The sequence below is a fragment of the Dipodomys spectabilis genome, unplaced genomic scaffold, assembly GCF_019054845.1.
Source record: "Dipodomys spectabilis isolate Male_0828 unplaced genomic scaffold, ASM1905484v1 ptg000054l, whole genome shotgun sequence".
NCBI classification, from domain to species: Eukaryota; Metazoa; Chordata; class Mammalia; order Rodentia; family Heteromyidae; genus Dipodomys; species Dipodomys spectabilis.
Window position 1 is genome coordinate 17,047,774 of NW_024870731.1, and position 13,389 is coordinate 17,061,162.

General features: G+C 40.5%; 1 protein-coding gene across 4 annotated transcripts in view; it reads right to left on the reverse strand.

Annotated features, from left to right (window-relative positions):
• Nucleotides 1-13,389, reverse strand: part of Thrb (thyroid hormone receptor beta) — a 376,510-nt gene that overhangs the window by 25,730 nt on the left and 337,391 nt on the right. For all 4 annotated transcript variants that reach the window (XM_042679967.1, XM_042679968.1, XM_042679966.1 and 1 more), the window contains one exon: nucleotides 1,908-2,008. In XM_042679967.1, the coding sequence (XP_042535901.1) occupies nucleotides 1,908-2,008 (101 nt within the window). The remainder of the gene's footprint in view (nucleotides 1-1,907; nucleotides 2,009-13,389) is intronic.

Here is a 13,389-nt window from a genome sequence, read left to right on the forward strand (position 1 = left end):
ATAATTGCTGGTAGTGCATTCAGTCAGTCTGTAGAGCCACTCTGGGGAGTTAAGTATGAAATAGACATTTTACTAGATTCTCTCCCAGAACTCATCATTTATCCTAAGAAACTGATTTAAAAGAATTTTAGTGTTGTCCAACCAGGTAAAGACTTATGAATTGGTGCTAACTTAGAAACAAAAAAGAAAAAGGCCATTTTCAATTACTGGGCTTTGGGAATGAGAGAAATATACCTAAAATTACAGAATTTTATTAATTTCACATCAAACCAACAAACTGCTTTCAACAGAGAGTCTGCTAGTCTCCTAATGAATAGCCAAGGTTTACTTGTAATCAGCTTGTATAAACCCCTGCAGACATTATTTTCAGAGCCATCATAGCAAGCAACCTTTAGTCTAGTCTTTGTTATAGAACTGCAAATTGCGGATCTAAGGGATCTGGATGAATGGGAAGTTTTCATCATATTGCAGAGAAAAGGCCTTGGAAACCCAGAAATGAGTTCAGTTCTTAGGTGGGCTAGGGAGGAGGGAAAGTGGAGTTGTACTAAATTTTTTAGGGAAATTTTTGCTTTAGGGCTAACATCTCTGTACATAAAGTTATTGGCCTGCCAGGATTAAATGTACATGCTATGAAAGAGCTCCACCATTCATTTATGTCCTCAGCCATTGTTTTTGTTTGTTTGTTTGTTTGTTTGTTTTTGGCCAGTCCTGGGCTTGAGCGCTGTTCTTGAGCCTCTCTGTGCTCAAGGCTAGTGCTCTACCATTTGAACCACAGTACTATTTCTGGCTTTTTCTGAGCAGTTTATTGGAGATTAAGAGTCTCATGGACTTTCCTGTCCTGGCTGGCTTCCAACTGTAATCCTCAGATTTCAGCCTCATGAGTAGCTAGGATTTGTAGGCGTGAGCCACTAGCCCCCAACTAGCCCTTGTTTTTTTTTTTTTTTTTTTTTTTGAGACTATCTCAACTCTGCAGATCAGACTGTCTCTAAATGCAATATAGTCCAGGCTGGCCTCTAATTTACAATCCTCCTGCTCAGCTCTCTAAGCGCTGAGATTATAGCATGGCTCTGATAAGTAAAATTAAAATATAAGAGGCAAATGCAACATCCCACAAGAAAATAATCACCCTGACTTGAAGTACATCTTCATCCTCATCCTCATTCATTAAATACTGCCGGAATGCTGAGTAAAGCATGCAATTAAACTTTTTTTTAAATGCTTATGACAAATTATTTTCTAGTCTAGGTTGAGGGGCAAGAGATATTTTTCATAAAGCTTAACTTTTTCAGTAGGATTCTTTTTAGCCTCCCTTTGGAAGTGACTGGAATGGTATGTTCTTGTCAAGTTATTTCCACAAGAAAGGTCTGCAGAGAACAGAATTACCTGGTGGATGACTAGGATATATTTAAGGCAGATTGCACAGAAAGCCACTTTGGATAAGTTTCAGAACATAATTGAACGTAAATATCCTCCAAGAGATTTCCTAAGGGAACCCTTAAAGATGGGCCAGCTCATGCAGATTCACAAGGGAAAAGAGCCTGCAAAAGATCAGACCCTGGCTCCTCTATAGACGAAAGCAGGAGAAGAAAATATGTACTGTAATGATAAAGATACAGGCTTTTTAAAACCAAAACTCTTACTAATTTCATGTTATTCTCTGTACAAAAGCTACTTAGAAAGGTAAAGAAACCAAACATCACATTCTAGCAATGTTTCATGTCTTTGCTTATGATTTGGGCTAAAGAAAATTTAGATCTTGACCACATCAGGAATGAAGAGTGACACTGACCCCTGGGTGATCTCAGGCCATGACTGCTGACACTTGGTTTCACATCAAGTACTGGTAGAGCCCTGGGAGGGGATCGGGACTGGGCAGGGATCTGGGTGCTGCACACATGGGCACTTACCTTACAGCCTTCACAGGTGATGCAGCGGTAGTGATATCCTGTAGCCTTGTCCCCACACACAACACAAAGCTCGTCTTTGTCTAAGTAGCTGGGGATGTACCCTGTGAGAGAGGTACAGAGAGAACAGTGAAAAAACACCACCATGGGAAAAGATACACCATACCCCTTCTCATCTCCTGGCCAGGAGCAAGATGGTTTGCTAAGAGGAGGATGACGATAGAGAAAGACTTAATGAAATCAAACAATTGGCCAGTCCTTGACTTCAGAGTGCTGGAGCCCCTGGTCCAGAATCTGTGCACTGGGCAGGGGGAACAACCAGGAAGACTCAGGGTCCCATGAAGCAAGTTGATTTGAAACTGCTGCTATGCCCTGAGTCATGTATGGCACAATCTCATTCATAAGGCTATTTTCAGAACTTGTTCTTAAAAGACTATCAATGTTAGAGTTGAGTCACCCCGTGCAATGAACTCAGAAACCTTCAGAGCTGGAAAGATTCTAGGAAATCTTTTAAGCATTTCTGAAGTAAAACAACAACAACAAATGGCCTTGGAAGAGGACAACTGGGGGAAAGTAAAAGAGGGGGTAAATTGTCCCCAAAATAGAAATATACTCATTACTTGACTTATGAAATGGTAGCTCCTGGTACAATCACTTAATAAAATTATTTAAAAAATCCTGGCGTTGGGTGGGGGGGGTGGGTTGGTCTCTACGGTACTACTGAAAACTATCAAACAGATGGAAACCCAGAGTTCTTAATTTCTTGTATCCAGGGTAAGTGTTGCTGATCTTTTTCTTAAATAAGATGTTTAAAGCAGAATAAACTAGGCCATCTAAAACTTTGTGGCCAATTTGAGATATTATCATATATACTTCCAACACCATAGTAGTCCAAAATAATGGAGTCACAATTCCCTTTGTTAGTTTAAATTCTTGTACCCAGGACACTGACATATAAAAACAAATATGTGAACTCCTTATTTTCCACTGGTCACTGTTTTTTCCTTGTATGCAGAGAGAATATCACACCCCAGAAACATCTTCTAATGGGCCAGTTTGGTTCAAGGAACCAATACTTTACTACAAAGGCAAGTTTTAGATTAAGTCCAAAAAGTCAAAGCAGGACATGATTTCTTGGGATGGGAATGAGAGAAAGGCTGAGCAAAACTTTTCTTTTCCCCATCATGGTGCTTCGGAAGTTATTTATCTCAGTAAACTTCTCCTAGTTTGAACTGATTGGTTAGGCTGAATTGACTGATGACTTACTGTATTCTTTACCATGACATTTTCCTAGAGCTTTTGTTAAACTCAATCACTGAAGGCTCACTTTGCAGGAAACAAAATCCGTAAAGAAAACAGAAGAAAGGCAATTGTTTCCATGATTTGTTAGGAACTACTTTGCTGAAGCTTCCATTTAGAAAAGTGTTACTTCCTGGATGGCAGATAAATGACTTCAGCATGAGAGTCAGTAATGTGCAGGATTATATTTTTAAATATCACAGTTTTTCTTAGTTTACTTTTTGCATCAGGCAAACCATGATTCATCTGTTGAGTTTACTTCAAAGTTTCCAAAACTCCCATCAGACATTTTAAAAACGAGGATTCTGGGAGGAAAAACAAGGAACTGCAATCGTTTATGTGTTCAATCACTCACTATTCAAGAAGTCAACAAACATCTATTTAGCATATGTTATGTGCTAAGCACTTTGGAAGACACTTTGGAGAATATAAAAATGAATGAAACATGGTCTTTGAGAACTGTATAAAGGATCGAGTTCTGTTTCTCCAGCTCCTTCCTACTTAGAGAGAAATGACTTACACCCTTTTCTCACTTACCTCTGAACCCAATGTTTGATAGTTCCAAAGTCTTTATAGCTTGTGTCTGGGGGCACCTTCACCAGAGTTGGGGCAGCACGGGAAATTCACCTGCCCATCCTCATCCTTACCACCCATGATGGCTTTAGCTTTTGGAGTTGGAGGTAGAACAATGAAGTTTTCCTTCTATCTGGGACTCAATAATTTATTTAGGTGTAGTTCAACACCGAAAGGTTCTTGCGAACCTTGGAACCCAATGCTAACTCAGAATGTGGAATAAGCTCCTTTCATATTCTGGCAGTTAGGGAAACAATGGTTTGCTTTTCTCTCTTGTTTTTCCTAGATTATTTTCTTGGTGGGTGGAGGTGATTAAATGTCTTCAATCATCCCACCTTTTACACAGCTGTCTACTTGTGTTGGTGGCAGTTGCTTACATGATCCTACTCAACCCACCACCTTCTTTTCACTGCAATATAAATGCAGAGACAGTCATTGTATTTAACTAAATCAGTCAGCGCAAGCAATGATACATCAATCATCATGCCTCAGTCCATTATCCACTGCGAAATAACTTCTGGCAGGAAATAACACTCTCCCCAACCCCCGTCATGGCTAGGTTAGTCGGGGATTCTTTTCAGGTACTAGGTGCACCTGACAGCATCATAAAAGATGGCCACATTTTGCTGTTCTATTTCAGGGTCTTTCTATTCCCAGAGCAGTCACATGCTGCCCCGTATGCTCTGCAAAGGGAAGTGGAACATTAGTTCGTTCCATTGCCAAGTGTGGACACTAAAGGGTATCATCACATCAGTCTGTCTAGAAACAGGACAGCCTTGCAGCCACACTGCACATGTGAGAAACTGTGTCCACATGTTGTCCCAAGGGACTGCTAGGAAAGCTTAGCTAATCTCAACCCCCTCCCCCATCCCTTCAGGAAAACAGTTGAGACTCAAGACAAGATATGATTCTTTAAGGTTGATGTATCTTTGCCATCTTCTATCTGCTCAAGTGCACTTTTCAGACCAGTGAACTCTGCTGCCACCTAAGCATATTTTTATGAAAGCAGTCTGCTTGTCCCACAAAGGACCTGAGATGTTGTTTTTAGTTGGCATTCGGAAATGTCAAATTAGTTAAGTCTTATCTTGCATAAAAAAATAGGTTGACAAGATAAAACATTAACTTCGTGGTTGGTGGTGGTGTTAGGGTTTTGAACTCAGAGCCTAAAGTTTGCTAGGCAAGTGCTCTGCCACTTCAGCCACACCACCAAGCCCTATTTGTTTTAGTTTGTGTTTAGACAGGATCTTCTGCTTTTTCTCACCTCTGTCTCTCAAGTTGCTGGGAACTACCATGTCCAGCTGACTTTAGAACCATATTTTTGGTTAGAATTTTATAATTCACAGGCTGTACAATTAAATAGCTTTTAATACTCCCACAGAGCTTGCCAATCATTACCACTATCAATCTTAAAACATTTTGATCATCCCCAAAGAAACTTCATAGCTTTAGGAGTCACTACCCCATTCCTCTCATCTCCTCCACCACTTCTGCCTTAGGCAATCACTAACCTATTGTCTATACAAATTTGTCTATTCTGGACATTTCAGAAAAATGCCATCATGCAATATGTGGTCTTTTGTGACTAGCTTATCACTTAGTTTAAGGCAGGGTCTTACAGATGGCCTGTACATGGGATCTTCCTGTCTCTGCTTGCTAAGAAGCTGGGGTTACAGATATGCACCACCATGTCCAGGTAGCAGAATACCGTCCAGGGACATAGGATGTAAGAAAGGAAAGCTTTGTGTAATTGCACTGCTAATTGTGCCAACTGTAAGCTTGGCTTCTTGGGTTCCACTAAATTCCATGCTTTCTCTTAGAGTGAAGTCAGAAGGCTGGCTCGTTTAGTTCTCTTGAGTAAATTATACCAGCATGGAAAGTACTAGGGGGAGAAATCTGGTACCCCGACAGACACATGGCTCTAGGTAAATAGAACATAAAGCCAATCAAGCATGGTGGGAGATCCAAAGTAAAAGTGCTACCCGAGAAGGGAAGAGAAATCCAAGCTGGGAAAGGAAACTCTTTCAACCAGGGTTAATCTTACTTTGGGTGTAGACGATTTGTCTAGCAGAACCAGTCCTGGCTCCATAAGGGAACAGTTGTGACCTGAGATGGAAAGAAATCCTCTGAGCAGGTCTAAGTGTACCTGGATGCTGTGTTGTCCACCTTAGGAACCACATCTGCAGGCTGCTGAAGAGTCCTGGGGAATAACCTCAGAACACAGTTCTGATGGACTCTGACTTAGCTTGCAGACTCTCAGCTTTGAATCATTAAGAACCCCAAGTTAGCATGGGTTGTAAGTTGAGACTGCATTTCAACACTCATGAAGAAGCTAACCTGTCAACGCATGTACTTTTGCTTCCAATTTTATACTGAACTCCCACGGTCCATCTCATGCTGTAGATCCTTGCAATTTAAGTTTATTTTTCCCCTCCACTGGAATCTTGTCAATTCTTTACACACTTAAAAAACCTTGAGTGTCTCAGCCTTTTCTAACATACAAAGCCTAATCCCTTTTGCATTTAATTCTTGGTACTAGGAACCAGGTTTTGCCTCACGCTCGTCATTAACCCTCTGATAAACACTATGGCAATTAATTAAACCATTGATCAATCTATTTATTTAGCTAACATTGATGGGGTTACTCTGTGTAAGTCACTGGGCATGGACTTGAACTGGCATTAATGTAGAGAGGCCTTCTTTTATTGCCGTCCAAGAGCCCCAGCAAAGCTGTGCCGGGGATGGGATAGGGGCTAAGGTGGGGGCTCCCCTTTCACTAATTTTTCAGAATAGCAACTGCCATCCTTCCTTTCCTGCTTCCCTCTTGGGGGACACTGAGTTTCTATTTACACTTTGCACTTGGGCCGGCTGAGAGACAGCAGGCACTGGAGTCCAAGGCTTCAACTTCTCATGCGTTGGGAGTAGAGTAGGGGAGATGGGTGGACAGGGATTAATTCTGGAAGAGGGATACAGACATGATGACAAGGACTTTGGATTCTCATCTGAAGTCCCAGGACAGTAAAAAGGGCGAAGCAGGTGCTGGATTATTTTTCTTGAAATAAACCATATTAACGTTTAGTCTTAGGCTTTGGTATAACATAGTCTCGTGCATAAGAAGTCCTAGTTAAACCTCCTTCTTCCTGTCTCTGTACACTCAAATTCTTAGTAGCTGACATAATCTTCCAATCTGCAATTCAAGAAAAAAAAAAAAACAGGGCAATTTACTAAGAGAGGAAATAGACTGGCATAATGAAATTTCAATCAAAAGGGCACATGCACTGGTATTCTACTGGGTTTGCTTTACAGAGTCTTTTTTAAAAAGTCCTAGCCAAGATTTAAAACCAAGAGATTGCACACGAAATCCAGCATTTTTGCTTCATGTGAAAGAATGGACACTTGATAATTCTGAGCCCAAAGTCTTAAGAGGGCAATGACTAGCTGAACTGAGAAGGCAATCCAACCTTCCCTGCTCCCCAAGAAAGAGACATTTGTGTTCTACAGTCTTCATCATGCCCTAACGTGCCCCAGCTCCAATGTCCAACCTTAGCATCATTTATGTGTAGTTTTACATTTTGTTGCTTTCAAAGGAAAGAGAAGACATTTCACAGATAGCTTTATCACAAGTAGGAAGACCAGAGTAGTCTAAGGGAAATGAAAGAGAACATATTTCCATAGCAAAGTGAGAGAGGTTCTTATCATATAACATAAATATTACATGTCTTGATTGAGAATTAGGTCACTCATTAATATATCACCAATAGCTCTGACAATAATGGGCCCTGAAATTTTAGATGGTTGGTTCCTTGTTTGTTTTCTAGATTGTTTCCTGGTTTGAAAGGGGTTAGGGAAGTCAAATGGACTAGAATGGAGAGAGTAGACAGAAGAAATGGGTGGTAGTTGCTTCTGATTTTGCTTTGAGAGTCAGTGTGTGGCTTTTAAGGCACACACCCTTGTTCTTACAGCTATTCCATGTCTTGTGTACTTGAGAAAAAATGCATCTGAAAATCTATTTGGAATAACATTTAATAGACTACATAACCCTCACAATGTAGGCTCTCAATTCTTTGGCAGTACGTTGCATGTAGCAGGACTTGAGTAATGTCACTTTGCTGTATCTGTTGCATTGATCTCCCCCACTGGTATATCTCAGAGTCATGGTCCAAGTGCACGTTATGCACAAAGTGTGTAGTAAAAGGATTTATGTAGTGCCTTCCTCATGCTTAGGAGTTAGAAAGAGGTCCTATAAACAAGTATACATGGCCTGTTACATGCATGTACGTATTGAGTCACATGAAGACATGTAGGTATATGTTTAGGTGTACTCCCCTATCAAAATGGTCAAATGGTCTCTAACACACATGCAAGTATCAAGTTGCATGCATCTATGTGGATGTCTGTTCAGATGTATTCTACAACAGTTTAATCATGTAGAAAATTGAGAAAGGAATTTGCCTGCCACAAAAAAGACCCTTTGCAAAATGTACTTTACTTCCTGTGTTCTGAAAATACTTTATTCTTCATTATCAAGGCAATAGTTCATCATCCCTGGCGGGGTGAGGGGGGGGCGATTTTGCTGTGCAGGGGACATTTGGCAGTGCCTGGACATACTTTTGTTCTCAGAAAAATCCAGAAGTGGTGCTGTGGCTCAAGTGGTAGAACACTACCCTGCAGCAAAAAGAAGCTCAGGGACAGAGCCTAGGCCCAGAATTCAAGCCTCAGGATCAGAGATATTGTATAAAATAGGGGATTCTTGATTTTGAAAGAAGCTGCCAGGATGATGGCAGGAATATGGCTCTGGCTAAATACAAGTGGCAGAGGCTGTGACCTAAGGTGATGCAGGCTGAGGACAGCAGGTTAGCACACCAGGATAACCTGCAGTGTGTCTAGCTGGAAAGAAGCCTCATTGGTTCAGGGCTGGGACTTGGGTGGCAGACAAAGGAATCCATGGAGAGACAGGGCAAGAGATTTAGAACAGAGGCTGTAAGTGCTAAGCCAGATCAAAATGGAGGGTCTTGGGGCCATGAAGAGTTGTTGAAATTTGTGCTATTTAACAGGCCATGGAGGAGAATTGAAAGCCCCGAGTCAGAGTCCTGTGTGGGACACAGGACTCGGAAGAACTGCAGTGAGTGGCTGGGAGCGGGAAGAGGACAGGAGGCTGTGCTGGCAGGACGTTTCAGGAGAACCCAGAGCTCTAAAGCAGCTGCTGAGGGAGTTAGGAAAGGATAGTACCAAGGACAGTGCATGGCAGCTCAGCTGTCCGAACGCTCTGGAGACAGGAAGAATACAGTATCAGGTGGTTACTGGCCAAGCAAAGATGCTGCAGATGGGTCCTAAAGATGGGCTAGCAGAATGGTAGAATGGGGGGTGGGCAGCTTAACCTCAGATTGAATGCACCCAAAGGCTGGGAACTAAACAAAGGGCTTTGCCCTTGGCTGTGGACAGAATCCATGGAAGGATGCAAGGCTATGATCATGCACCCTGTGTGCAGGAAACCGGCAGTGCAACTAGTCCTTCCCAAGGCTGCCAGGCATCCGACTACTTCAATTGTTCATTATGCCTTGGATTTCTATCTTTCATCATAAGAAATGACAATGCGTGCTTCAGGATGAGGTGAGGTGTCCGGTGTGATCGCTGAAGGACATCCTTTGATAAGACAGATGCCTAATTCTCAGGAAAGAAAGGGAATAAGAGCCCACTCATTTATCTGCACTTGAAATTGATTTGGATTTTTTTTATTGTTCTTTACTTTTGCTTTCATTTCTTTGTGTGAAGAGGCACTTTCATTTAACCTCATGAGCAGCAAATGTGTTCAGTATTTTATTTTTTTAATAGCATTTTTCTGGGCATCAGTGACTCACATCTGGACTCCTAGCTACTGAGGAGGCTAAGAGCTGAGAATTGTGGTTCAAAATCAGCCTGGCCAGGAAAGTCTATAGACTCTTATCTCCAATTAACCACAAAAACAAGAAGTGGAGCTGGGGCTCAAGTGGGTAGCCTTGGGCAAAATGTTCAGAGATGGTACCTAGGCCCCAAGTTCAAGCCCCAGGACACTCCCCCTTACCCCCCAACCCCTGCCACCTCCCCTACATTCCTCTCCCCACATAACAAGTAGTATTGTTTCCTGGAGTGATATTATCTTTTTATACTGTATAGGTGCCTAATTTAAAAAGCTAATCTTCACCAGCATTCCAATGGCACCTGTTGTAGACAAACCTACACTCACAGTTCATTGGGGACTGATCCTTTCTGGATTTAAGCTAAATGAGTTCAATGGGAGGGAAAAGGAAGGATGAGAGAGGAAAGCAATGCAAGTGAAGTACTGGGGAGAGAGGGAGGCCAGAAATGGGGGAGACGGCTGAAGAGACATTGAAGTGATGATCTTACATTCACATTCATGGTTTGTAAGAGATTCCATGATGACATTTCTCAATCATTCTGCTTGCCTGCTTTTCATGTGCCTAGGTGTGACTCTGAGGCTTGACAGTACCTGTTTGTCATGTAACAGGTTTTTTTCTTTTTTTTTTTGGAGGGGTAGGGATGGGGTGGAGGTAAGGGAATGGAGCACCCTCTGTCCCCTTCTCTAACTTAAAAACTGGCCAAGGAAGTTCTAATCGGACAGCCTATTTCTTTGGGGCTTAACTCTTCTTTTTAATCCATTCCCCTTGATGAGGGTCACTTCACACATCCTCATCTTGCTATTTCTAATAGCCAGGGAGCCATCCCAGGGAGTCATAGAACACACAAAAAAGGACTAACTTCTGTTTAGAAGAAAGAGGCAATAAAAGCAGCCTCAAAATGTGCATGTAGAATTTCTACCTTTCTCTCTGCAGAACTAAAACTGAGTATAGAGCAAAAGCATGTCTCCTTGGAAGCAACATGAACAATTGTCTCCTTTACAATGGTTCAAAACTAGCGAGTTCTCAGTCTTGTAGACTGATAGCAGTTCTTTTGGAAACACTCCAGCCACTTTTGAACATGGGTTCCTATAAAGGTGGGGTCGAGAAGGTCATAGAAGAACCAGGTGGTGGACAGCTGCCCCGGGCAGTCTCCAGGGAAGGATTCTGGGTAAGTGGACTTTGAGACCGGCTAGAACAAGCTGCCTTCAGAGCAGCCAGATGCAAGCATTTGGAGGACTGTGGAATATGATTAAAATTTCTGATGGAACCAGACAGCCAAAGCAGAAAAGCTGTTGGGGGAAGGGGGTGGGCGGGAAAGACAGTGAAGAAAGATGTTGTCAATTTTTAACTACAATCACTGGCTGCCAATTCTCCATCTCATTTTAAAATTCATTCTCTCTCTTTTTGCTCTTAAACAAATGGTGGTGGTAGGGGGCAAAAATGTATAATCACAACTAGCTATCATGACTGGTTTGAATAAAACATACTTGAAAGACAAAGATATCATGTCTTGGGAATGGTTGGTAGGTAAGGGATTGTTGTTGTTGCTGGACATGGGGCTTGAACTCAGGGCCTAGGAGCTGTCCCTGAGCTTTTGTGCTCAAGGCCATCACTCTACCACTTTGAGGCACTCCTGCGTTTTTTTGGTGGTTGGAGATAAGAATTTTCCTATCCAGGCTGGTTTGAACTGTGATCCTCAGGTCTCAGCCTCTTGAGTAGCTAGGATTACAAGGATGAGCCACTGTAAGAGATTTTATGTGTCTTTAACTTGTTATAAATTTGTTTTCTTGCCACAGTGGTGGTATACATTTGTATACCACATTTCTAGAACTCAGGAGGCTGAGGTAGGAGGCTTGTGAGTTTGAGGCCAGCCTTGACTATAAAATGATCTGTGTCTTAAAAAGATGAAAGTTTGTTTTCTCATATTCCTTTAGGAAAAAGACTATGTATCTTGCATTTCAAGACTCTGAATGTGACAATTATATTGATCCCTTTTCTCAAAATTCTTGTAGTTTTTATTTTAAATCAGATTCACTGGGCTAAATAAAGCATAATTCCTCTTTGGTACATGTTCTTCAGAGTCTGATAACATTTTCCTTCAGGGCTACAAGTACAAAAACACAGAAAATTAAAGGTCATCCTAAAGTCTACCAATTAAGGAGTCTTTTTTTTTTTCATATTTTTATAAGCAAATATTCTCCAGTTCTGGTTGTCTATTGCTGTTACAACTCCCTTCACTCCCCCACCCCACCCCTGCCCATCAATGTGTACATCTCATTAAGGTATATTTTATATGAAACAAGATTACAGTAACATCCTATTAAAGGGTAGAGTTTAAAGAATATACCATCCTTACAGAAAGTCAACAGCCATAGTGACAAAAACACAGCAATTATGAACCGCATGAAAATAGGTAAAAATCCAATCGGAAAATGAGGCCTGCCCCCACTGAACACCTGTTTGTGGTCTTAATTTTGCCTTAATGAGACACTACTTATGTCTTTCAACAACAGCAAAAATCAATAGTGGATCAATAGGGATAAACAAGTTGGGTATGACCTTTTGTCTTAAGAGCCAGTTAACAGCTGGGTTTCCTTTTTCTAGGATTTACTTGAAGAACCGTAACAGTGAATAATACAGTGAATAATAGTACATTTAAGAATATTTGTCTGATTTGATTTAGTAGGTTTGGCAGGTGGCAGTGTTTTTTCAATAGCTTTGAAAAATTACATAAATATATGCATACAATGTGTCTTTTCTTCTAGTTCACGCATCAAATTAATTAGTAAATAATCTCTGGTTTCATATTTTATAAGCAAATATTCCCTAGTGTTGGTTGAAGAAAAACCAAGTGAAAAAGACAAAAGGGAAGAGCCTGAAAATCTGTGCAGGAATTTTTAAAGACAGTGGTATAATTGACAGCAGTTACTATAATTCTGCATACTTCAAAAGGCATAGCCAAGCATCAATAAGGTAATGTTGATTCCTTTCAAAGGTAAATTCCTTATAAATATAAACACATATCATTTTACTTATAATAAAAACTACAGATTTTAATTTTTTAAGATCTATTTTCACAATAGGCTACTTTTAATCAAGAGTCACATTAAGAAAAACCATTTTTTATGGAAACTGCAACTAAGTAAGCCATGTTATTTTTTAAAAGATGCATTTCATTAATTTCATAGGAAAATTTACCTTTGAAATCAACAAGCATCACATTCTTGCAAATTATAGAAACCTGTAAATTTGGTTCTCTAGGCAAAGAGTTGTAGATCATACTCAGGATGTACAAGGTGAGTTTAAGGTATATTTACAGTAGAATGTAAACTTCTTAAGAGGCTTTCTATGGCACTACTTGTTTACCTCTTTTATCTTTTGATAATACAAGATATGTTCTATTGATCAGAAATTAAGGATTATTATGTCTGTTAAATGTATATTACACTTGTTTTAATATTGGATCTTTTGAAAGTTTTATCACTTGATTTTCTCTAATGAGCTTATTTCTTATCATTGTAAACTCAGATTTTAGGGGCACAAATGTAAGGTACAGTATATACGTTTTTGTTTTAAGTTTTCTATTTTTACTGTTTGATTTGATTACAAATAACTTTGTTAACGGTTCACATGGATAAATAAATGTATTAAAAGGAACATTTACAAATCTAACATAACACATTATTGCACTGTCAAAGAAATCCTTCAACTATTTCAGC